Genomic DNA, 25,888 nt, shown 5'->3' with positions numbered 1-25,888 from the left:
GGAGGCAAGCGAATGGCACCAATACCACTCATTAGATGGGGTAATTAACATTAGGCTCGTTGACATCGTTAAGGTTTTCAATCTCATCTTGATGGCCTACTTGACTGCCATTGTTGCCGTTCACACTCATACTTTCATAGATTTTATAGTGACACAAAGTAGAGCAGATAGCAATTATACTTTTCATCTGTATTTAAGTGAATTTGAGAATCGCTTTAAAGTAACTTTTTTATTATAGTTATTTAGTGTAGTGTTTTTACAAAATATAATTTTTTTAATTTACATAATAATATTATAGTTTATATAGATATTAGATAATTCAAGTTACCAATAAGATGTTATCCATTCATTTATAATGTATTGCCTTGGGATCTTGTTGTAAGGATTTTTTTTACGAATTTAAAGATTTGAATAATTTAATTTAAAATTTTAAAATATTTATTTTATTGAAAAGTAACCAATAATTCTCTCTCTCTATTTTTTTTTATATATAAAATATCTGAAGGTTTTTCATGTCATTTACTAACTTTAATATTGTTTAATTAAAAATTAAAAAAAATCATAAAATTCATAATTAGATTCATTATTTTAAATATTGTGCATTTGTGTTAGACTATGGGATAGATCTAATCACAAGAAAAACAGCAGTGACTAGATAATTGCAAGAAATAGAATTTGAGCAAACAACACAAATTTTATTAGTTTAGGTCTTAATTATGTTTGCTCACATTAGTTTAGAAAATTGCCTCCTGTACCACTTTTTCTTCTCCAAATACATGTATCTACCGCACCCAAATACATGTATTTCTGATACATGCAGGTCAAATTAAGTGTAATTTGTTCCAGCTACATTGCATTCAATAGTGATTTACATGTATCGGGGAAATACTGACTCTCTCGCTTGCTTTTCTCTTCTTTTGCTTACCACTCTCTCTCTCTTGCTTGCCTCTCTCCATATATATCTGTATTTCAGAATCTATCTGGTATAAAAAAAATATATGCATTCAGTATCCACTCCCATCTTGCTCACTCGTCTCTCTCCTATCTCGCTCATAATAATATACTAATTCTTTCTGACACTACCTTTATTGCCAATTACTCTTTCTTGTATAAGCAAAAGCCATAAAAAGAAACTAATAAACAAATATAACCTCGTAAGATCAAAAAATATAATTTTTTTTAAAAAGACCCTTGAAACAAACATAATGCTGCAAGAGTTGATTTAATTAATTTCAGAAAGGACTTAAGAAATTGTACAACAACGGAGGTTTTTCCTACCAATCACCTTTTTCTCCACAAACAGAACTCAAACTCAAAACTCAAATTAGGAGGAAGGGTGAAATTTGCTGTTAAACTATGCAAAAGGTTCAAATTTATCCTTCATTTAAAAATAAAGGCGAATCTATTCCTTTTCGCGTAATTCAGGCATTCAGGGCCAAATTTGACACCAACTAGTAACATCGAGAGCATATTTGACCCAGCCATTTACCAGAGGATAAATTTGTTTCATTTCACACAGTGAGAGACAAATTTATCTGTTCATATATAGCCTTTCAGTCTATATATTATCTGTTCATTTAGGCAAAAGTAGTCAAGTAAGAATTCAATGTTCATTCTACCTGGAATTAAAATAGTCCAGTAAGGTATCTGTACCATAACATGAAACCATTTTATCTCCAGTTTCACTCCATAAAGTATTTCATAGGGGCACGTAAATACGAACTTTCTCACTCGTTGTACACAAAATATAGTCCACCATGGTGGTTTACAGAGAAAATTTGACACCTTCATCATCAGCTGAAGTTCCCTTAAATATTGCAAGCTTCCCTTTATGTTCAAGCTGCTTCAAAGCTCGCATAAGAACTGTACGGTCTATTCCATGAAGCTCTGAAAAATCAAAACGCCAAAGAAAAAGAAGAAGATAATAGCATAAGTCCATGAAGTTTGTCAGAGGATAAAACCTAGTTAAACCATGTACGCGAGTTCATTACTAACCATAAAATACATACAGAATTGCCAGATGTTAAACGTAAAATGTTTGATATAATGATCCACTGATATTTCTATTACATGTTTATGATCGAGTAGTTCAAGATTGAAATGTAAAACCTAAATTTTACCTGTTCCACGGGACTCCACCCCAGAACGTATTTCTTCAACTGTCATAACACTGTCTTCCAGCCCGTTCTCCTTCACCTAATTAGACAGATAATACTTCCATAAGGAATTTGATAAGGCTCGGTAATGGCAGGCCCAGCAGATTGCCAACACAAAAACAATGTGACAAGGTTGAATATACTGCTGTTCATCATTTCATTCAAAAGAAAACCAGACACCATGTCTTTCTGCATCCATCCCCAAATATGGTATATAGCAGTCTTCCAACAGGGAACCTAATTGCTAGACATTAAAATTGCATCTTTTATAGGATAACACTCCGTGAGAAATTCGACTCAAATGACCAAACTGAGAGATTTCAGATAAATTTAAGAAGAACAAGAAAGCAGGAAAGTGGAAGCTACGCAGAAGGGAAAAGGGGTCGTTGAAGACTGATGATAAACACGATCTTGCAGCGCCACCCTTTATAAATGGATAACCCATAGAGAAGAAAAATGGTTCTATACAAAGACAGTTATATGAGGTGGTAGGCGCAGAGCGAGGGAGAGCATGAGGAACATAGATCGGGATTATAACTCATAAGGTGGCTACATGATTCTCTTCTCCTTTACTTAATCTCTACTTTTGCTGTATAACAACATCATATGACATTTGCGTATGGTAACCAAGAATGAATCTTATATCCACTCAACTAATCATGGTACAGTCCCCTCAAATGCAGAGCCATTCCTAAACGCTACCAGGCTCTATAATCCACTAGCATATTGAGTTAGGACTGCTAAATTGAGAACAAACATCAATTATCATAAGGTTGCACTACTACTCACAAAGTTTACAATCAAGTCTGCCCAGTCTTGAATACGATGCCATAGGACTAGGCATTTTCTATGACCTTTATCCATCCATTCTGCACGACCTGTCAAGTAGATCAGAGTCAGAGATCTAGCCTTCTGCAGTACAACAGACTCTCATTAAGTTCCTATATATTATTCATGTGGCAAGATCACTTACCATCGGAAACCAAAGCCGAGAGAAATGCCTCCCTAGCTTCATGACTCAGAGATCCTGCACTATCAAAGATCATCTGTATTCAGTTGTGGCACACAAATATTGCCACCATTCCAGATTACAAAAGATTCTCATCCAGTCCGAGGCAAGCTATACCACATAAAGAGATAATCACATTTTCTTTTAGCTAAAAATGCAAGGATTTTGCATTTCTTAAAAAAAATAAAAAATCAACCAGTACCGGCAAGCTTTACCACCTAATGCTATTGTGATTGAACTTTCTTTTGGTTAATATGGTCTATGAACAGACATGCATACTTAATGGCATAGAAAAACTGAAGAGATCTCTTCAGTAACCTTGTGCTCCAGAGGAATAAGTATTACAAATTCACGCCATTAAACTTTATAATCACATAAATTTAAACAGTTTGATCATTTATATGAATTTCTTACTTCCCTTGGAAACATTTGCAGAGGAAAAGAAATTCATTGGAGGCAATGTACATGTGGTTTAAAGTCAATCTTTTGTTGCTAGATAAGCTAACGTGAATTACTCCATGGCATGCTACTATAATATAATTCCATAATATTTTGATAAGTGGTAACATAGCAGAAATTTTCTCAATGGATCTGAAACTTTTAAAACATTTTACATTCAATTGTAATGATATTTACATTTTGCTCTTTTTCTGTTTTGCAGCTGTTTCTTATTAATTTTCCTCTAACCATCCCACTTCCTTGGAAATTAGATGAGTAACCTACTGATTCACATGTAATTAATCCATTTTCTTCCCTGGTTGTAGGATAATCTCTGTATCATTGGTTATTTCAACAACAAACTGAGAAAATCAGCATAAACATATTTTATGCTCCTTTTCATGCTGGGACTAGATCATCTCAGTTCAAATGTGCATGCATGCATGAGAATGTCTATTTTGTTTCTGCTTCCTTGCTTAATGTCCAGTACAGATTCGTGACAATCTTGTAAGAATCCAGAGGGTGATAGTTACTTCTTTCAAATTTAAATGAAACTCATTTTGCTTCGGGACATTCCAGAATGTGGACACCATTTCATTTCTATACAATTTTCAAGACCTTTAAAGAATTCAAATTCATAACATATGCATTTTATAGCTCTGTAATATTTTCCGATGAGAAATCATAACTTTTTAAACTATAACTTCAATATTTTCTTCCATTATCACTACTATAATGTATATTTTTAGAACAGATCATCACTATTATAATATAAGTCAAATTAGCATCTTAAATTTCACATGAGTTGGAATGGAGGCAGTGCTCTTTTAAGTTCCTCAGGCATTCAAGATCATTAGCTGTTGGTATAAATTTCAACCCACTTTACTGGATTTTTACCCAAAGCAATAATTTGGGGAATATATATAAAGCAGCTCCTTGGCAGAACGTCGAATATATAAAACACTAATAAGAAGAAGCACTCACTTTCAATAGCAGCATTACTGAACAATGGAAAGTCTACCTCCAGCGCAATCACAAAGATCTTTTGGGTTCGACAGAAATCAATTATGAGCTCTTTCCATAGTTGTATCTGCTTCTCTCTAGTTTCCCTCACAGGCTGCAAACTGGGAAAGAAAATAAATTATCATAAAACTAAAAACAAGCTTCCTGTTACACATTAAAAGGAAAACGTGTTTCATCCGCCCAATAAAAGACTGGATGGTAGATGAATGGAACAGGTACAAGAAGTCCTTAGTGATTACTTGAAAACAGACATTAGCTTATCAGAAATCCATAGGGATAACTGCTTCTAGGTTCTTTCCAGTTATAAGATACAACAATAAGAAAGCAATCCAAACTAAATTTCTGCAGGTAGATCTAACTGATTTTGTCATCCGAATAATGAGACTGCCTCCATTCCCTGATTAGAACCTTTCTCTAGGAATCATTCTATTTACTTTCTCCTCATTAGCAAATACATCCATCCATCATGTACCCATAACAAATTTAGTCCTAAAGCAGAATGGATAGACTCATATAGCCAACCTCCACTGATGTGGGAAATTGGGGTTGAGGCCTAGTTGATTGACATCTACTGCTGTCAAAATGCAGGTTCAACACACCGTCCAAGAAAAGGTTTTCCATATATTTTGACCAGACAAGTTCAAATACTAAATCCAGAAACTGAAATTTATAGCCAAGTGTTAATACATATAGAGACATGGAAATAAGGGCAGGAGCAAATTACGTGAAGTAGGGTGGATAATTAAAGAAGTTAGGCAGCTTGAATTCGCCTAGCTTCTGCATCTTTCCTGAATTACTTCCTTCTCTGCTTTACACCTCATTCAAAAATACTATTACTTGTAACAAATAAATATATAAAAGAAACAAGGAAAGAGAAAAATATCACTAAAATAAAACCCAATATTAGTGGTGGTAAAGGCTGGTTGGTTGGATTTGGACAAGTAAAAAATGAGTTAAATAGAAAAGGGGTCATAACCCAACCTGTTCATATCTACACGGGTTGGTTTGTGAATAATTCTGGTCCAACCAATATCTTGAAGAATAAATTTATCCAACAAAACAAGTCTGAATTCAAAAAAACATATTTCTTTACTGTGGTCTATTGAATTTCCCACAAAAAAGATATGCATTTGCTTGACATTGTCAAAATGGCATCAGAAATAACGACATAGAAGGTTCGTTTTCCTGCATGCTTAATTGAATTCAATAGGAAGTTCAGGTGATATATCCTGATTTCAAGTCATCAAATGTGCCTTTGGGTGATGACTTCAAGCCAAAAAGAGAGAGAACATAAATAGCCTGGAGCTTTTGCATGTCATCAAATTATGCATTTGAAGTGTAGCCCACTATTCTCACTTATCAGAAGAAAAGAAAAAAAAAAAACTGTAAAGCATTGCTATCACTAAGCAAACAACAGTCTTTCAGAAACTCCCACTCCAGAGCTCCTAGAGTCGGAATAGCATCTGACATTATCTTGAGATATGAAAATGCTGGCGTGGTAAATCCAAATCAGGAAGAATTGAGAAGAATGAATCACGTAAAACTTGGGCATACCAAATTCAATCTCCCAAATATTCTGAAGGTGAAGAAGAAAAAATCCAGAATTCGAAGTGAATAAAGCATAAACTCAGTAAATTCGAAGGAGGAAATAAACCCAATCACCATTTGTATCAAGTTGCTGAATTGGACCACAGAGAAGCATATATGACAAGTGTTCAGTATAATGCTTTCCGCAAAAAGGAAAAATGAGTTCCTACATTTGATCCAATTCCTAATCAATCCAACACCTAGTCATTGTTATCAACCTGAATTGGACCACAGAAAGCATATATGACATGTGTTGAGTACAATGCTTTCCGCCAAAACGGGAAAATGAGTTCCTACATTTATTCCAACTCCTAATCAATCTAACAACCTAGTCATTGTTATCAACCTTTAATATCCAAAAGTATCACCAATACACAATCTTTGTAGTACCTTACTGGCTTATCATACACCTCGTTTACTAACTATATGTCACCTAAAATACAGGCAAATGATAACAGTTTCCTCTTCCTCCATACACATCAAGAAACAGAAAAAAACAAAACTTTACATAAAATTAGTATCTGGGTGTCTTTAATAATGGAAAAAGAAAACAAAGACAAAGAGTACATACTTCAGCAAGCCAGAAACTCAGAAACCCAAACTTAACTACTTCAACAATCCAAAGGTTCTCTCTTTAGAGATGCCCAACAGAAGAAGAACCATATTTAAACTACAACACAATAGGAATTTATAATCACACAAAATAAAATTTTTAATCAAGAAAGAGAATCTAATAGAGATATTAGATTAGCACACCACAGTCGATGCTCCAAAGTTGCAATTTCACCCACAAAAAAAGGGTTATCTTTCGTCTTTCTTAAACAAAACTAATCTGAAGCACCTCAATTTCACTTGGACACAACAATCTGTAAATTAGGTTATGATGAAACTTTGGAAAAAGGAATGGGGGAAGAGAATGATCTGGTTTGTTTAAAGAGAAGCTCTGAAGAAAAAGTCACGTGCAGAAAGTTTTGTTCTGTTGAAAAACTCACGGTAGTTAAGGATCGAGACAGAAAATGTACCAAACTTGGATTATTAATGCTCCAATAGAAAGAAATAGGACTATTTTGAGTCTAAACTCAAAGTTAGTGGACCACTTTAAGCCTTTTATCAAATGGTGTGTGTGAAAAAAAATAAGAAAAAAGAGAAAGAAAATGAAAATGGAGTGCTACTTCTTCACTTGTCGTCTTCAATTCGATTCAAGACTGCCAATCACAGTAGAAGCACCCCACCCCCCACCACGAACCCAACAAAAGTTAGTATCTTTTTCTCTATCTTTATATGTTGAGTCTAGAATATGAATGATTACTTGTCAATCTTGAAAAATTCCAACTTTCTTGAAATTGTTTAGTGGACTTAGAGCTCGACTTTATTTGAAAATTTGAAGTGTAAAAGATTTGCCTTTTTTTCGTTTTCCCACTATTTGTCTATTTCCTGGTTTGTGGTCTGGCTCCTTTCTTGGTGTGGTGGATGATTTTGAGTTTAGCTTGTTGTTATATGTTTTTGAGGATTTTAGAGGAACCCAATGTTGAATCATATAGCATAGATGCTTTATCTTCAGTTTAACAAGCTATTGTAGTGAAATCAGTGATCTCCCTTTTCTTTGATTATACATCATAGTAGTTGGGATTTAGGTTTTGGCTGCTGTTACATCTGGTTCAGTGTTTGTTACTCATTACTTCTTAATTTATGTGACACTGTTTGACTAGGAACGGAGTTTAAGAAAGAATGGATGACTTTTGGAACTTGTGATCTAGAACAAGCCTTAGAGGCTATAAATCAAGTGTCATTAAGGGTAAAATTAAAAGAATTATACTTAAATTGTTTCTAATTATAGAAAGTAACATTCTTTTTCGGATAGTGGAAGTAGTAGTCTTTGTAGTTTGGTTAGAAATAGGTCGAAATAGAGAGGATTGATGATTTAGCTGATCCGAGGCTCGTTGGGGATTAAGGCATATTTTTTTTTATTTTTTTTTTGTGCTTAATAAGGCATATTTGTTGTTGTTGTTGTTGCATTAAATTGGAGGGCTTTTTGTTCTTTTATTACGCTTCATTTTGTCTCTTTATGTACGTTATCTGGTACTTCGCCCCTGCAGCTTATCTGTCTTGGATTGAAGTTTTCAAGCTTTACAAAGTGAGAATTGTTAAATAATGGCAGTGTAAGTTTGGGATGTTTATCATTTGCATTTTCCATTTTATGTTACTTTAATAATCCAGTTACATTTGTATTAATATGTCTGATTTTCGGCTTATTGATGGCTAAACAGACTGGCCTCTGCTCCTGGAAAGGTTTTGATGACTGGAGGTTATCTTGTTCTGGAGAGGCCAAATGCTGGTATTGTACTGAGCACAAATGCTCGTTTTTATGCTATTGTGAAGCCACTTTATGACGAAATTAGACCTGAAAGTTGGGCATGGGTGAGTGATATTTGCTGCACTTAACTAAATGATCAATTAACTGGAGTATGTATGACCATTTCTCATCTTGAGAAGCACCTTTTATGTATTTCCCTACGCTTTATTCCTACTGTAAGGTAGTTTTCTTATTCCTTTTCAGGGTTGGACAGATGTTAAATTGACTTCTCCCCAGATGTCAAGAGAAACCATGTATAAACTGTCTCTTAAACACCTAAAGCTTCAGCCTGTTTCTTCAAGGCAAGTAGTTCAAGTCTCATTAGTGAAAATAATATTTTTTCTTTTTATGCTTGTGAATTTGCAAAGTAGTTTCTTGTTTCTACTTTCTTTTTGGTGTCCTATGGGCTATGAGCTCCCTATGTGCATTGATGATTGAGTTTCTTTTGTAGATAACCGAATTTGGTGTAGGTTTTCTACTTTTTGGTTTACGGCTTCTATACAGGAGTTTACTCCATCACTAATAAAATTATTTACTTTATCAAAAAATGTTTGTGAATTTGCTAAAATTTATTTTTTTAAGTATTAAATGTACCTGGCTACTGTATTCTTGATGAATTTGGTCTGTTTTGTTATAACATGAATTGTAAAGTCATCTAAATAATGAGCAATGTAGTAACTTATATTTTTACTCGAACATCAGTGGATCAAGAAACCCCTTTGTAGAACATGCAGTGCAGTATGCTGTTGCAGCAGCCCATGCAACACTTGACAAAGATAAGAAGGACACATTGCAGAGACTACTTCTGCAGGGTAATGTCTGACACTCTCACCTTTCTTATCTGAGGATGATGACATTTCTTGATACGGGACTCACCTCATAGTTTTTGTTAAAGAAATTAGAAAAATAATTTCTCAAACTGCATTATCCATGCAGGTCTTGACATAACTATCTTGGGTTGCAATGAGTTCTATTCGTATCGGAATCAGGTGCTTTTGCAGCTTATTTTATATCTCTGATATGGCATGTAGCTCAGTGATAGATAATTACCTGTGAGTCCAGCTTGTTGGCATGAAGTGAAATTTGATATTCAGTAATCACACAGTTGTTGACTTAATATTTTCTAATTTGTGGCAGCTGTTTCAAGATTTTCAGTGGGCAGGAAAAAAATTCATGAGACTATATAGTGCCCTGGCAATTTTAAAATTAAGGTTTTGCTCAATTTGTTGAATGATTTAATGGAAAAATAGTACTGAGTACTACCTCAATCTAGAAGTGACCTAAGTTGACATAATAATCAATTTGACCAATTGCTGGACTAATATTTGACTAAACCTTTTCTAAGTTCAGAAGATAACACTGGACAAAATATACAATTCTTATTAGAAATACTTTGAAACAATAAAAAATTGATTATGCTATTCCAAGTTGATTTATATAGTTGATGTTTAAATTCGCAAGTTTAAGACAAAAAGTAGAACTAGAGTAGACTACTTCAACAGAAGTCACAACTGCAGAAGTTGTTAAACGGAGTGACTAGTCATTCACCCAGGGAAAAAAAATTCTGCTTATTAGATTTATTAATGAAGTTACAGTATTTTGTATAGAATATAAAAACATTTCTACAAGGATTTGTATAGTATATCAAAACAAAATTGACGCAAGCTTCAGTTATCCTGATCATCTTATTGCTAAGACTTATATATCTTGATCACATTGCGCTGGACTATAGCGACAGAAATTGCAATGACATTGATACGGGGATTTTGTGTGGCTGGAACTGGTCAACTCGGATTACTCCTTTGTAATAATCATTGACTGAAATATTTAACTTTCTATCAGATTACATTGTGTAACAAATGCATAGGCTAAGATGCTGTCCAAGATGTTATGCTACAAACTAGTTTGCATGTATTCTCTAGTTTGATAGTAATTGAGACCTCTCTGTTAATTATTTATGTAGATTGAAGCACGTGGGCTCCCTCTTACACCTAAGTCATTGGCTTCCCTTCCACCTTTTGCTTCGATCACCTTTAATGCAGAAGAATCAACTGGAGAAAATCGCAAGCCTGAAGTTGCAAAGACTGGATTAGGGTCGTCAGCAGCTATGACAACTGCAGTTGTTGCCGCCTTGCTTCATTATCTTGGCGTTGTGAACCTCTCCTCTTTGGATGAGGACCAACTCCAAGGAAAGAAAGATGTAGCTGATCTTGATGTAGTTCATGTGATAGCTCAAACTGCTCATTGCATTGCACAGGGTAAAGTTGGCAGTGGGTTTGATGTTAGTTCTGCAGTTTATGGAAGTCAACGCTATATCCGGTTTTCGCCTGAAGTGCTCTCTTCTGTGCAGGTCTTCTTCATATTCCATCTTTTTGATTAATTTGTTGGCATAGTTTTGATCATAGATAAAGTAGTCTGTTAAGTTTTCTCAGAGGCTCGGTTACGGGAAAATCGCCTGAACGGCTTCAGCATATATATTTTATAATTTAATATGCCAAAGACTTACTTTCTGAAGCTCATTAATAATCCATGTTTAAATAACTTTTTTCCTAAGATAATAAAGTTAATGTGCTCTTTGTAAATTGAGATAACTTCATACGAAGATGTTGAATACGTTGCATCATTCAAACCCCTGTGAATTGCATAGCTTTTGACTAAGTGTAATGTACTCTTTCCGAATTAAGATAAATTCATATGAAGATGATGAATATATGACATCATTCAATCCCCTGGATCTTTGGTTAAGTGGTAAGAGCCTGTGTGTGATGTGTGAATTATGTAGATGAGGTGCAAGTCATGAGTTTGAACCTTGTGACGTACCAAAAGCTTAGTATTAAGAAGGGTAGAGGGGCGGGTCTTTATCCACCAAGTTTCGGACCATGTGCCAACTGGCCCTCATGAATTTCTCGCTTACTAAAAAACAGAAAAAAAAAACGTATCGTCACTCAAATATTGTTGCCATCACTACATGCTTCAGTGGTGCTAAAATCTAGCTTGGTCACCCAAGGCCCAGTTTATACCAGGATTAATTATCTGTTGGCATTTTTCCAAAGAATGAAGAGGGGAAATAGTAATCGGAGGAGTGGTAACCATAAAATTACCTAAAGAGTTAATCATTTTTCCTCTAGTCTAAACCTCATGTTGCTGTAATGAGAAGTGCATAACATGTCAATACCAAGTGAGCTGTTGGGTTTTGCTAATTGTCAGGCCACTTTTGATTATCTGTGTAAATTTAATTTCTTTGTCAACAATTAATAGAGCTGCTTTTCCTTCAGGTGGATAGTTCGTCTTCTCTTTTTCATCATTGTTTGGCATAACAAATTTGTTGTTGGTCTTAGCAAAGGTTTGGAAATAATTCATTCTCAATTCTGCAAGAACTTTTATGAAAGCCTTGATTTAATCAAAATCTTCAGTTGGTTCTTATGCTGAGGGTATAAGATTAAGGAATGGTGTCGGGGTTTGTATAACGTGTCAGGGGAACTTATGGGACATTTGATGCCTGCTTATATTGATACTTCAGTTAGCGTGAAGGAATAGTTCTTCAATCAATCAATCAACTATACCTCATTTACCAAACTAGTTGGTGTCGGCTATATAAATCTTCTATATCCATTACACTCTCTCCGGGCGGATGTCATCCCAACCAACATCTTCTAATTACTATGCGGAGTTATGATTGTGGATTTGAATCTAAATCTATCGAATCTAGTTTCACAACTGTTCTGACATTCTTTTGGATTAGCAGAATGCAGGTATGGCAACACCACTAATAGAAGTCATTGATGATGTCCTAAAAGCAAAGTGGGACCATGAGAGGACCAAGTTTTCATTGCCTCCTTTAATGACATTAGTAAGTCTGATATATTATATTCCACAACTTTATGAATGTTTATCTGGTGAAGAATAATGGATTGCTCATCTGCTATAAGCTGGATGATCAGAATTACTGTTTTACATGTTAGGCGACCTTTAATGACACATCTACACATCCTCTTTTGATCTCCATACGCGTAGCTGACTACGCAGCTGATTGATTATCATACCGGCAGATAGAACTATAAAACTGATTTCAGCTTCAATTGCTTAATATTGATGTCAAGTGTAAATTTATCCACCTGGTGCTTGGGCTAAACACTCAAATTTCTTTTGCAGAAGATACTTAAACCTATATGATGATGATAATGATATTAACTTTCACATAGGTCAATGATCCAACCTAGCATGCTTTTGCTGGTCCTCTTTTGTTGAGTCCCCTGATTAGCTGTATAAATTAAACATTATAACTGAAGATGTTGCCTGACTGAATTTTTTCCTTTTACTTGCCACTTTAATGGATTTGTTCTTGCTCTTCCAAGGCATCCTACTCCAGCAGAAGTTGTCTCAATATTGAAGTGTTAATTGTATGTGATGCACATTGTTTCTTCTTCTAAGTTGCTGGAGCTAATAACTGAACACTTGCAGTTACTTGGAGAACCGGGCTGTGGAGGATCTTCAACACCATCAATGGTTGGAGCTGTTAAGAAATGGCAGAGGTCCAACCCTCAGGATTCTCTAGAAACATGGAGAAGGTTGTCAGAAGGAAACTCTGCTCTTGAAGCGCATCTAAATACCTTAAGTAAATTGGCAGAGAGACATTACAATGCTTATGAATGCATCATCAATGCCTGCAGCCTGCTTCCTGCTGAAAAGGTAAAGTGGAACTAGAACGGAGCTCGAAAAGCTTGTGTGATCCTCTGAACTTTATTCCAGACAGTTTTTGGGTCCTCCATCTTTCTGTTCATAGTCCTCCTTGGGCAGTTTTATGCAAGTCCTAATCTTGCATTACATTTGATTGCCGATTTACGTCTTCTCGATTAAGATTTTACTATTATCTCTCGTTCTTGAAAGCTGTCCCTGTGATGTCTCATATCAGTGAACTCCTTTCTACAATTTACCTTGCAGAAGTATGCAGCTAAGGGCTAATATAATTATTTAATTTGCATCTTGTCCTGCTTGTCACTAGAATCATACTTGAGATCAACTAATTACCTTTCTTCTAATTCAATTAACAGAATACCCAAAAAAAACAACTTATATTCACAACAGTATACCTAGTGTAATCACAAGTGGGGTCTGGGAGGGTGGTGTGTATGCCGATCTTATCCCTACCTTGTGAAGGTAGAGAGACTTCAAAGGTCCTATTTATAGCCCAAAGTTTCAAATGTAAATATTTTGAATATGTACAGCAATCGGGTTCTCATTACTTTTTGGTATAATTGTGGAATTTCTATTCATAGAATATTATTCCAAAGTTTAGAGATACCTTTTTTCATTTTGAATTTTGAGTTCTTCTGCTTTTAATCATGAACAGTGGTTGGAGAGAGCAAATGAACCAACTCAAGCAGAAATTGTTAAAGAATTATTAGGAGCTCGAGATGCTATGCTTCGGATTAGGTATCAGATGCGGAAGATGGGAGAAGCTGCTGGAATTCCAGTAAGTTCTCCAGTCCCATGTAACTAGACTGTTTCTTCTCTTTTCTTTCACTTATCACTCCTCGCCTATATAAGAATTACTTCAGATGCAAATTTATCAAGGCATCACTCTATCTCAATGATGTAAAAGCAGGCGTTGTTTCTGAAGAATTGAATTATAGTGTCCATTTTCTTAGGGTTTCTATAAATGTCCGAGAAGTAAGAAGAAAAATTGTTAAATGAAGTAATGACAAAGTAATGTTCTTGCATGTGTTTGAATCAGCGGAAAAAAATTCCAAATGAGAAAGTAAAGTAGGTTCCATTCAAATTCCTACATCTGTTGCAAAGTTTAGGAGTTTTGAAGGGACATGGTTTCTTAATTTAAACTTTCTTCTGCCTTTCAATAGACACTTCGCTAGAAAATTCTGTTTTTCGTCTAATTTACCTTACTGCAATTTTCTCATGGAACATATTTCGATGACCTTGACATTCAAGCAATGCCTGTAAGGTCAAAAGCTCTTAAAGAGCAGTGCACTGCTGACTTTTCCATGTTTATGACCATTTCTTTCACCTTGTACACAATTCACAGATAGAACCAGAATCGCAATCTCAGCTTCTAGATGCTACAATGAATATGGAGGGAATCTTGTTGGCTGGCATTCCTGGTGCTGGTGGATTTGATGCAGTTTTTGCAGTTACCCTGGGGGCTTCAAGCAAAAATGTGACTCAAGCTTGGAGTTCACTTAATGTTCTTGCAATGCTAGTAAGAGAAGATCCTCATGGTGTGGCCTTGGAAAACAACGATCCTCGAGCAAAGGAAATTACTACAGCTGTTTCTTCTATTCAGCTTGAATAATAATCTGGAAGTTGGAGATCACTTGAAGTTGTTTACTTTTCTAGTGCCATATGACTATAACAGAAGATCTTAAAATATTACTAGAATGTATAGATTGCCTTTCTACTTTCTAGTTCAGGTAGGATTTATCAGGTAGTTGAAGTTTCAAAACTGTAAGGTCACAGTGACCTTCTATTGTTTGAAGAGGGCAAACATTTGCCACGAAAAAATAAGCCAAATGAGTGCCTGCTCTAGTTCTATGGATCATTGAACCAAAAAATAAATCTTGCTGGAATTGGATTTCTCTTTTACTTCATAGTTCAAATTGATTGTTTAAGTTTTGTGGATCAAATATTTAGCTCCAGCAGTGAGAGCGCGCCTACACAGGATTACATGATTTCTTGTCAATTTCTTATGGATCTCTAGGATTGGCATGATTCTGAAGTTAGGTGCTAATATTATTTACATCTTTGAACTGCAGAAAGCATGACTACAATTATGAAAGGTAAGTCCGAAGGGAAAAAGAATATGTATTCACCAGTAATCTTTACAAGAGCAAGTTCCATCTTTGAAATGGTGGAACTGATTTCTGTCCCTAACAACGATATCTCTTTCGTAAATCATGGAAATAAGTTTAGTGTATGTGTGACAATCACTACACATTCTGACATTTCTCACTATTCTTATAGGAGAACCTTGAGATGTTTTTATAAGTGCAAATGCAATTGCCAGCTTTTGACAATGAGTGCTCAGTCTTTGCCTCTTCTCTTCTTCATCTACATCAAACAATACCAATGATGTATCTGGTGAATACCCTTCAAATTTCAGTTGCCATTCCATTTGGTGAATCATTTCATATACCTCATCACTGCAGGTATGTGACCTATCTTGTGACACAAACTTGTAGAGCTTTCTGTCTGCTTCAACCAAGCAAGAACCAGGTACTTGAATTATCCCTTCATTAACCATTTTTGTCCGAATTACAGCCATCTTTTCCCACATTTTAGCTTGTGCATATATATTGCAGAGCATCACATAATCACTAGCATTTCTTGATTTCAACATGAAAAGATTCTTGGCTGCTACTTCTCCCAACTCAACATTCTGATGAACTCTGCAAGAACTTAGCAGACTTCTCCATAAGACGTCGTTTGGCTCCATTGGCATGCCTTTGATGAGCTCCAAAGCTTCCTCAAGCCTCCCAGCTCGTCCCAAGAGATCAACCATACACCCATAATGCTGAATTGTTGGCTCTATCCGATGCTCCAGTCTCATCCTATCAAAACATTTTAACCCTTCTTCAACCAATCCAGCATGACTACAAGCACTCAAAACCCCAACATAAACAACATCATCTGGTTCTATTCTTTCTTTGAGCATTTCATGGTAGATCCTTAGAGCTTCCTCTCCACGCCCGTGCAATGCCAACCCTGAGATGATGGCACTATAGGACATCTGGTTCTTGTTTGCCATTCTTTGAAAGAGAAACAACCCTTTCTCTAGACATCCACATTTAACATACATGTCTATTAAGGATGTCTCTACTATAACATTGAGACCAGTCATGTTCCTTAAAAGATATCCATGTGTGGCTTTCCCAAAATCAAGGGCATCCAAATGAGTACAAGCAGAAATCACACTCACCAATGTACTCTCCTCTGCCCTCCAACACCCCTCAGAGTTCATTTCACCAAAAACTTTGAGGCACTCAGACCATAGTCCCAAATTAGCATTAGCTGCAATAAGTGCACTCCAAGAAGCTATAGTTCTTTGATCCATTTGCTCAAAGACAATGCAAGATTGCCTAACTTCTCCACACTTCCCATACATATTGATCAAGCTGTTCTGCACAAACACATCATCCTCATGTCCAAACTTAAGAATCTGCCCATGAATCTGCTTTCCTTCTTTGAGTGCCCGAATTCGAGCACATACTTTAAGAAGTGTAGGATATGAGAAATTATCTGGTTCAACCTCATCTTCAATCATATGAACATACCAAAGTAGAGCTTCTTCCAAGTTCATATCTTTGACATATCCTCTTATAACAGTATTGTATTCAAATGAACGTGGATCATCGATTTCATCGAAAATCAAACAAGCATAGTCCATGCTGCCCCATTCTGAAAGTGCACAAGTGGATAAAAGATTGCCTGAACAGAAAGAGCTACAAATGAATCCAAGCTTCAAGATTTGGCCATGAACTTGCTTCAATTCCCTCATACTGTTGCATTTCTTGATCATAGAAATCCATTCTTGTTCCTTCAAGCTAAAGTTGAATTCTTGAGCTTTTGCATGATATTCTTTGGGTATCAGGAATGGAGTCTGATAAAGGACTGAAGTCCTCACCATCCTGTTTTACACCATCATTTAATTTCAAGAATTTCTAAGCTTGATGAACTGATAAACTCACTAGTCACTAGTGCAATAGTATCAAGATTACAACTTTGTGCTATGAAAATATTAAAATTTTGGAATTGGAAAAGAAGTGAAAGTAGCTTCAAATGTTGAACATTTTCTTGATTGGGACAACTAGAAAGTGTGCTCTCATCCATGAGATTTGGAAAGTGAATTTGAACCAGAAAAAATCTGCCAAGTCATGAGACATGTGGAAGTTGATAGGATAATGTTTTTGAGTTGATGGGGTCCACAAAGTATGGAATTAAAATATATGTAGCCACTCATATAGTCCTATTGCGCTTTTGGTAAATGTTCTACAATTTTCATTGGTTAGCCTAAAATGGGATCAATTGATACAATATCTAAACTGGAATGACCCTGCTGGTGGACCCATTATCTTATACCAAGTCACCAAGGATTAAAAGGAAAAATAAATTGAGAGGCATTTATTAATGAGCTTAAGGTCTTGTGATATGAAATCAGATTGATATGAAGTTGAAGTTTTGTTTGTACTTGTAATTTAGATTTCTTAAGTTATATTTTTTTTCTCATAAACATGAAAGCGCTACAAGATGTGAAAATTATCGAAATTTCCTGAACTTTTATATATTTTTACCAAAATGAGCAAACTATTATTCATTAACAAGATATCAGAATATCTTAAGGCACCGCATTGATAGATTGCATTGTTTATGTTCCTTTTATAAGTAAATGTTTGCAATTACAAACTTTCAAATACACAAAATTTTATAAAGATTTTTTATTTGATATCATAATTCCATATAGGATGTCCAAATACAAGCTAATAGTAGATAATGAATTCCCTTGTTTTTTTTTGGTTTCCCACTCGGTGTTCGGAGCCCACATTGGAGCTCCGACTAAATCCAGATCGCGCTTTGCAGGGCCCATTCGAGGGTGGCGCTCCCAACAGGATATGAATTCCCTTGTTATCTTCTTCAACATCTAGTTTTCTCTCAGTATTCCAGTTTTATAGAGCATTCTTCTTATTTTCTCTTTATTTTTCAATTTTAAATGTACTCAAAATAATATTGAAACCCCAAGTTTTCTTTTTAACAGGCCTGAGCCCCATTTTCATTTTGGAGCCCATATGTCCTTTTTTAGTTAGCCCAACATTCATTGGCTATAAAGTTCAGTCACTACATAATAAACTCCAGATATATGGATCTGAAGTTAAAATCGCTTTAAAATACAATTTAAATTTAGCTGAATTTAGGCTACGAAGCCTGAATTCTGACCTAAAGATCTGAAATTAAAATTTATTTATCAAACTTCAAATGTTTTTAGGTGTGAAGTTAAGTTTTGATAGAGTCAATTTCACACAAGAAGGTTTGAAGAAGAAAAAGCAACAATAGCAGGAGATAATGGTCGGAGATAGTAGCGAGGTCATGATTTTTATTAAGGGGTATAAAATGTAAAGAAGTAAACGTACAAAAAAAATTAAAAATTTAGTATTTATTATACATACATAAAATATAATTTTGATCTTAAAGAAGAAGAGAGGAATTCTCAGCTAAATATTGTTTTCTTATGTAACACTCAAATTGTACAATTCTCAAATTTCAAGTGGTACAATTTGAATCAGTGTTTTTACAATGTTTTTTGGGCGAGTTTCGGGGTGAGTTTTGGGGTGGGGCGTATCAAAAACGCTTTGGAGCGCAAATTGAAGATGTAAATTCATAGGGCGTAAGTCTTATAATTTGGCGTGTAAGCTCAGAGCGTAAAAATGTAAGCCTTAGGCATAAAAACGCACGCCCCAGGCGTTAATTTATTTTTAAAAAACTTTTTTTTTGCTTTAAATCATATTTTTTAGTTTTGGTGTAATGATATTTCTCAAATAGTAATTATAATACTCTTTTTCTTCCTTATTTGTTATTAATACCTATCTCAAATAAAAATTAATATATTTTATATATATTATAGGTTATTTATTAAAATAAAACTATTGAAGTTTTACTTTTGCTTATTTTCTTAGTAGTAAAATTATAAAATGACATGAAACTACAGTCCGTAGATTCATTGGACTAATGCCCCTCCCCGCCCTGTACTGCATAAAACATCTCGCCTCACCTCACCTCACGCCTTTTAAAACACTAGTTCGAATGGTAATTGTATGGTCATGGAAGGCTAAAACTAGGAATGTCAAATGAAGGGGTTGAATTGAATTTGAGAATGTCAAAAAGGTTGAGTTAATAAATAGACGGGTCATTGATTCACTTAAATAATATTTGGGTTGAAGCGGATCGGATTGAGATGAGTTAAAATTATATGATCGGATCATAATTTAATCGTTTAATTCTTAGTAAGTTTGTTTTCTTATATATTTTTTTAGTATCTAATAAATTTATTTTCCTTATATCATGACTATATAAAGCATATCAAATAAAAAAAATGTCTTTTTAAAAATATTTAGACAAAAAAATTTATGAGTCAATTTGAACTTCATATCAATCTAATTTAAAATAGACTAAATTAAATAAATCAAAATAAATTTAGTTAATAAAATAAAAATATTATTAATTTCCACAAATCTAGACAAATTGTATGAATCATAATTTCATGGGTTGATTTTGTAATCCTTGACTGAAACAACTCAAATCTTTTTTTATATTTGATCAATTTTGGTTTTAACATTATAAAATTTTCATGTACTCAAAACAAGAGGTATATATATGAGTACAAAATAAATTATTTTTTTATGAAGTACTCTTTGAACAATAATTCAACTGCAGAAAATCACCAACTCCCAAAAGTTCAATTGATTGTCTTTGTTACATTCTGACCAGTCCACAATATGGCTAAGGTCCCCACCTTATACTTCACATTAATTATATGGTCCTCCACTTGCTTTTATATTTTATTACTATATATAAGTACTATTTTAGTACTTGGAATATTTTAGTGTAGTTGAAAAAGAAGAATGTAAAATTGGGTAATTCAACTAGGTTGAATTTGGACTAGTTATAATTGACTAAATTAATGACATAGATGGATTATTAACTTGGGTGGAGAATTGAATTCCCCGCTAAAAATCTTTCCTGACGGTCACTCAAGCACTTTCACGCAACAAGAAAGCAAAGCCTACTATTTTAGAGTATCGAAGCTCACGGAGTTTTCTGATGAGCTTTCTTTCAGAAGCCCAATTACAAAAAAAATAAAATCATATACACGAGACTTTGAGTCTCCTAAATCTTTCATATCAAACTGAATTTTGATACCTCAACTTGATTTGTTGATTGCTATTTTAATAATAAGATCGAATCAATTCCTGATAAAGTTAAATTTTAGATAGCTAATCAATTGAGATATGAAGATTCTCAAATAAATAAGTAATTAATGTTAAGTATAAAATGAAAAAAATAATTATCTTTTTTTGATATGATAAAAGTAATAAATATATTTTAAAAATAGAGGACAAATGAAATTAAACAGAAGGGGTAATAAAGTAATTTCAATAACAAATAAGGAGAGACTGAAACTTATACATAAATGGCATTTGCCAAATGCATTTTATACTTTCTTTCTCAGCTCTTTCTATTTAAACATCTAAGAAAGGTTTTTCAAGTTTTCAACGCCATGACCTTTTTTTAAAAGACAAAAAATAAAATTGTGGGTCGAGAAAAGAAACATAGGGGAGGGGATTAACAATCTGGAGAATCAAACATTCACCGATAAAGTTAAGTTTTAGTTAGCTAATCAATTGAGATACGAAGATTCTCAGAAAAATAAGCAATTAATGTTGACTATAAAATGAAAAAAATAATTATATTTTCTTGATATAATAAAAGTAATAAATATAGTTTAAAAATAGTGGACAATAAAATTAAATGGAAGGGGTAATAAAGTAATTTCAACATTAAATAAGGAGAGACTGAAACTTATACATAAATTGCATTCGCTGAATGCGTTTTATGCTTTCTTTCTCAGCTCTTTCTATTTGGGCATCTAAAAAGGGTTTTTCAAGTTTTCAACGTCATGAACTTTTTTTAAAAGACAAAAAATAAAATTGTGGGTCGAGCAAAGAAAAATAGGGGAGGGGATTAACAATCTCGAGAATCGACCATTCATCGATAAAGTTAAATTTTAGGTAGCTAATCCTCAAAAAAATAAGTAATTAATGTTGAGTATAAAATGGAAAAAATAATTATCTTTTCTAGATATGATAAAAATAATAAATATATTTTAAAATAGTGGACAAATAAAATTAAACGGAAGAGGTAATAAAGTTATTTCAACAATAAATAAGAAGAGACTGAAACTTATACATAAATCGCATTCTCCGAATGCGTTTTATGCTTTCTTTCTCAACTCTTTCTATTTGGACATCTAGAAAGAGTTTTTCAAGTTTTCAACATCATGACCTTTATTTAAAAAACCAAAATTAAAATTGTGGGTCGAGAAATGAAAAATGGAGAGGGGATTAACAATCTGGAGAATCAAACTTCACCGATAAAGTTAAATTTTAGGTAGCTAATCAACTGAGATACGAAGATTCTCAGAAAAATAAGCAATTAATGTTTAGTATAAATGGAAAAATAGTAGATAAATAAAATTAAAGGGAAGGGATAGTAAAATAATTTCAATAATAAATAAGAAGAGTCTGAAACTTATACATAAATCGCATTTGCCGAATGCGTTTTAAGCCTTTCTTTCTCAGCTCTTTCTATTTAGACATCTAATAAGAGTTTTTCAAGTTTTCAACGTTATGATCCTTTTTAAAAGACAAAAATAAATAAATTGTGGGTCCATAAAAGAAAAAAAAAGTTGAGATTAACAATCTAGAGAATCGAACATTCACCGATAAAGTTAAATTTAGATAGTTAATCAATTGAGATACGAAGATTCTTAGAAAATAAGCAATTAATGTTGAGTATAAAATGGAAAAAATAATTATCTTTTCTAGATATGATAAAAATAATAAATATATTTTAAAAATAGTGGACAAATAAAATTAAACGGAAGAGGTAATAAAATTATTTCAACAATAAATAAGAAGAGACTAAAACTTATACATAAATCGCGTTCTCCGAATGCGTTTTAATCCTTTCTTTCTCAGCTCTTTCTATTTGGGCATTTAAAAAGAGTTTTTCAAGTTTTCAACGTCATGACCTTTTTTAAAAGACCAAAATTAAAATTGTGGGTCGAGAAATGAAAAATAGGGAAGGGGATTAACAATCTGGAGAGTCAAATATTCACCGATAAAGTTAAATTTTAGGTAGCTAATCAATTGAGATACGAAGATTCTAAGAAAAATAAGCAATTAATGTTTAGTATAAAATTGAAAAAGTAATTATCTTTTCTTGTTATGATAAAAGTAATAAATATATTTTTAGAATAGTGGACAAATAAAATTAAGCGGAAGGGGGAATAAAATAATTTAAACAATTAGTAAGAAGAGATTGAAACTTATACATAAATCGCATTCGCCGAATGCTTTTTATGTTTTTCTTTCTCATCTCTTTCTATTTAGACATCTAAGAAGGGTTTTTCAAATTTTCAACGTCATGACCCTTTTTTAAAAGACAAAAAATAAAATTTTGGGTCGAGAAAAGAAAAATAGGGGAGGGGACTAACAATCCGGAGAATCGAACATTCACCGATAAAGTTAAATTTTAGGTAGCTAATCAATTGAGATACGAAGATTCTCAGAAAAGTATACAATTAATGTTGAGTATAAAATGGAAAAAATAATTAACTTTTCTTGATATGATAAAAGCAATAAATATATTTTAAAACTTGTGGACAAATAAAATTAAACATAAGGGTTAATAAAGTAATTTCAACAACAAATAAGGAGAGACTGAAACTTATACATAAATCGCAATTGCCCAATGCGTTTTATGTTTTTCTTTCTCAGCTCTTTCTATTTAGACATCTAAGAAGAGTTTTGCAAATTTTCAACGCCATAACCTTTTTTTAAAAGACAAAAAATAAAATTGTGGGTCGAGTAAAGAAAAATAGGGGAGGTGATTAATAATCTAGAGAATCGAACATTCACCGATAAAGTTAAAATTTTGTTAGCTAATCAATTGAGATACGAAGATTCTCAGAAAAATAAGCAATTAATTTTGAGTATAAAATGAAAAAAATAATTATCTTTTCTTCATATAATAAAAGTAATAGGGATAAGGGTCTGAAAAATACCTCAACTTTGGTTGAATTTGCTGTTGCGATACTAAACTTTCATGATGACCTATCACCTTTCTAGACTATTTAATACCGTATTTTAAACATATATATTTGCCCACGTGGACATAAAAAATAATGCAAAATTATAAATAGTAATGTGTCCTCGTGGGCACATATATACCTTTAAAATACACTATTAAATAGTTTAGGGGATAAAAAATACGATATTAAATAGTCTAGGGAGGTAATAGGTCCTTATGAAAGTTTAGTATCGCAACAGCAAATCCGACCAAAGTTAGGGTATTTTTCAGACCCTTATCCCAAAGTAATAAATATATTTTAAAAATAGTGGAGAAATAAAATTAAACGGAAGGGGAAATAAAGTAATTTCAACAATAAGAAGTGACTGAAACTTATACATAAATTGCATTCGCCGAATGCGTTTTATGCTTTCTTTCTCGGCTCTTTCAATTTGGGCAACTAAAAAGGAGTTTTCAAGTTTTCAATGCCATGACCTTTTTTTTTAAAGACAAAAAATAAAATTGTGGATAGAGAAAAGAAAAATAGGGGTGGAGATTAACAATCTGGAGAATCGAACATTCACCGATAAAGTTAAATTTTAGTTAGCTAATTAAATGAGATACGAAGATTCTCAGAAAAATAAGCAATTAAAATTGAGTATAAAATGGAAAAAATGGTTATATTTCTTGATATGATAAAAGTATTAAATATTTTTTTTAAAATAGTAGACAAATAAAATTAAGCAAAATGGGTAATAAAATAATCTCAACAATAAATAAGAAGAGACTGAAACTTATACATAAATCGCATTCGCCGAATGCGTTTTATGCCTTTCTTTATTAGTTTTTTCTATTCGGGCATCTAAGAAGGGTTTTTTAAGTTTTCAACGCCGTAACCTTTTTTTAAAAGACAAAGACATAAAAGTTTGGGTTGAGAAAAGAAAAATAGGGGAGGGAATTAACAATCTGGAGAATGGAACATTCACCGATAAAGTTAAAATTTAGGTAGCTAATCAATTGAGATACGAAGATTATCAGAAAAATAAGCAATTAATGTTGACTATAAAATGATTTTTTTTTCTTGATATGATAAAAGTAATAATTATATTTTAAATATAGTGGACAAATAAAATTAAGATGAAGGAGTAATAAAGTAATTTCAACAATAAATAAGAAGAGACTGAAACATTATACATAAATAGCATTCGCCGAATGCGTTTTATTCTTTCTTTCTCAACTCTTTCTATTTGGGCATCTAAAAAGAGTTTTTCAAATTTTCAACGTCATGACCTTTTTTTAAAAGGACAAAATTAAAATTGTGGTTCGAAAAAAGAAAAATAGGAGAGGGGATTAACAATCTGGAGAATCAAACATTCACCGATAAAGTAAAATTTTAGGTAGCTAATCAATTTTGAGGTATGAAGATTTTAAGGAAAATAAGCAATTAATGTTTAGTATAAAATGGAAAAAGTAGTTATCTTTTCTTGATATGATAAAGTAATAAATATATTTTTAAAATAGCAGACAAATATAATTAAGCGGATCATAAAGTAATTTAAACAATTAATAAGAAGAGACTGAAACTTATACATAAATCGCATTCGCCAAATGCTTTCTCAGCTCTTTCTATTTAGACAAGTTTTTCAAGTTTTCAACGCCATGACCTTTTTTAAAGTCAAAATATAAATTTTTGGATCGAGAAAAGAAAAATAGGGGAGGGGATTAACAATCCGGAGAATCAAACATTTAGCGACAAAGTTAAATTTTAGGTAGTTAATCAACTGAGATACGAAGATTCTCAGAAAAAATAAGCAATTAATTATGATGAGTATAAAATGAAAAAAAAAAATTATTTTTTCTTGAAATAACAAAAATAATAAATATATTTTAAAAATAGTGGACAAATAAAAATAAATGGAAGAGGTAATAAAGTACTTTCAACAATAAAAAAAAAGAGGCTGAAATTTATACATAAATCGCGTTCGTCGAATGCGTTTTATGTCTTTCTTTCTCAGCTCTTTCTATTTAGGCATCTAAAAAGGGTTTTTCAAGTTTTCAACGTCATGACCTTTTTTTTAAAGACAAAAAATAAATTTGTGGGTCGAGAAAAGAAAATAGGGGAGCGGATTAACAATCTGGAGTTAAATCTTAGGTAGCTAATCAATTGAGATATGAAGATTCTCAATAAAATAAGCAATTAATGTTGAATATAAAATGAAAAAAATAATTATCTTTTCTTGATTTGATAAAAGTAATAAATATATTTTAAAAATAGTAGACAAATTAAATTTAATGGAAAGGATAATAAAGTAATTTTAACAATAAATAAGAAAAAACTGAAACTTATAACTAAATTGCATTCGCCGAAAAGTTATTTGTATTGAAATGAACTGAATCAAGATGGCTAAAGAATACAATTTCAAAAAAAATTAACTTTTATCAAGTTTTAATTTATATATATATATTTTT

General features: G+C 33.0%; 3 protein-coding genes across 7 annotated transcripts; 1 reads left to right on the top strand and 2 right to left on the bottom strand.

Moving 5' to 3' along the window:
* Positions 1-1,591: 1,591 nt before the first annotated feature.
* LOC102594130 (vacuolar protein sorting-associated protein 25-like) lies at positions 1,592-7,286 on the bottom strand. 3 transcript variants are annotated; one of them, XM_015311124.1, is made up of 8 exons: positions 6,970-7,286; positions 6,785-6,883; positions 5,351-5,442; positions 4,588-4,727; positions 3,130-3,183; positions 2,946-3,034; positions 2,121-2,196; positions 1,592-1,887 (listed from the first exon to the last, which is right to left on the bottom strand). In XM_015311124.1, the coding sequence occupies exons 3-8, from the start codon at positions 5,407-5,409 to the stop codon at positions 1,766-1,768; spliced, it is 540 nt and encodes a 179-aa protein (XP_015166610.1). In that variant the 5' UTR covers positions 5,410-5,442; positions 6,785-6,883; positions 6,970-7,286; the 3' UTR covers positions 1,592-1,765. The 3 variants fall into 3 exon arrangements, with proteins under 3 accessions (XP_015166610.1, XP_006352930.1, XP_015166611.1); XM_006352868.2 differs by lacking the exon at positions 6,785-6,883; XM_015311125.1 differs by lacking the exons at positions 6,785-6,883; positions 6,970-7,286 and adding an exon at positions 5,608-6,778.
* A 103-nt stretch (positions 7,287-7,389) lies between these two features.
* LOC102593814 (phosphomevalonate kinase-like) lies at positions 7,390-15,163 on the top strand. 3 transcript variants are annotated; one of them, XM_006352867.2, is made up of 11 exons: positions 7,390-7,468; positions 8,310-8,372; positions 8,481-8,631; positions 8,771-8,868; positions 9,269-9,378; positions 9,503-9,555; positions 10,530-10,916; positions 12,312-12,416; positions 13,028-13,255; positions 13,917-14,039; positions 14,607-15,163. In XM_006352867.2, exons 2-11 carry the CDS (start codon positions 8,365-8,367, stop codon positions 14,871-14,873), a joined length of 1,530 nt encoding a protein of 509 aa, XP_006352929.1. In that variant the 5' UTR covers positions 7,390-7,468; positions 8,310-8,364; the 3' UTR covers positions 14,874-15,163. The 3 variants fall into 3 exon arrangements, with proteins under 3 accessions (XP_006352929.1, XP_015166609.1, XP_015166608.1); XM_015311123.1 differs by lacking the exon at positions 7,390-7,468 and adding an exon at positions 7,522-7,601; XM_015311122.1 differs by lacking the exon at positions 7,390-7,468 and adding an exon at positions 7,523-7,650.
* A 195-nt stretch (positions 15,164-15,358) lies between these two features.
* LOC102593490 (pentatricopeptide repeat-containing protein At1g31920) lies at positions 15,359-17,394 on the bottom strand. The gene has a single exon (XM_006352866.2). It carries the CDS (start codon positions 17,202-17,204, stop codon positions 15,387-15,389), a length of 1,818 nt encoding a protein of 605 aa, XP_006352928.1. The 5' UTR covers positions 17,205-17,394; the 3' UTR covers positions 15,359-15,386.
* Positions 17,395-25,888: the final 8,494 nt, after the last annotated feature.

Source organism: Solanum tuberosum, unplaced genomic scaffold (assembly GCF_000226075.1).
Source record: "Solanum tuberosum cultivar DM 1-3 516 R44 unplaced genomic scaffold, SolTub_3.0 scf00144, whole genome shotgun sequence".
Taxonomy (NCBI): Eukaryota; Viridiplantae; Streptophyta; class Magnoliopsida; order Solanales; family Solanaceae; genus Solanum; species Solanum tuberosum.
The sequence above is the reverse complement of the archived record's forward strand: the minus strand, read 5'-3'. Positions and strand labels throughout refer to the sequence as shown.

Bases quoted from the DNA above. Each gene is read 5' to 3' on its own strand.
- LOC102594130 (XM_015311124.1), bottom strand. From the start codon at position 5,409: ATGCAGAAGCTAGGCGAATTCAAGCTGCCTAACTTCTTTAATTATCCA. The intron at 4,728-5,350 runs GTAATTTGCTCC...TTTCTTTCCCAG, and splicing joins AATTATCCACCCTACTTCAC to TTTGCAGCCTGTGAGGGAAA. The intron at 3,184-4,587 runs GTGAGTGCTTCT...TTGATAGTGCAG, and splicing joins CAGTAATGCTGCTATTGAAA to GATCTCTGAGTCATGAAGCT.
- LOC102593814 (XM_006352867.2), top strand. The intron at 9,379-9,502 runs GTAATGTCTGAC...TTATCCATGCAG, and splicing joins GCAGAGACTACTTCTGCAGG to GTCTTGACATAACTATCTTG. The intron at 14,040-14,606 runs GTAAGTTCTCCA...CACAATTCACAG, and splicing joins GAGAAGCTGCTGGAATTCCA to ATAGAACCAGAATCGCAATC.
- LOC102593490 (XM_006352866.2), bottom strand. From the start codon at position 17,204: ATGGTGAGGACTTCAGTCCTTTATCAGACTCCATTCCTGATACCCAAA.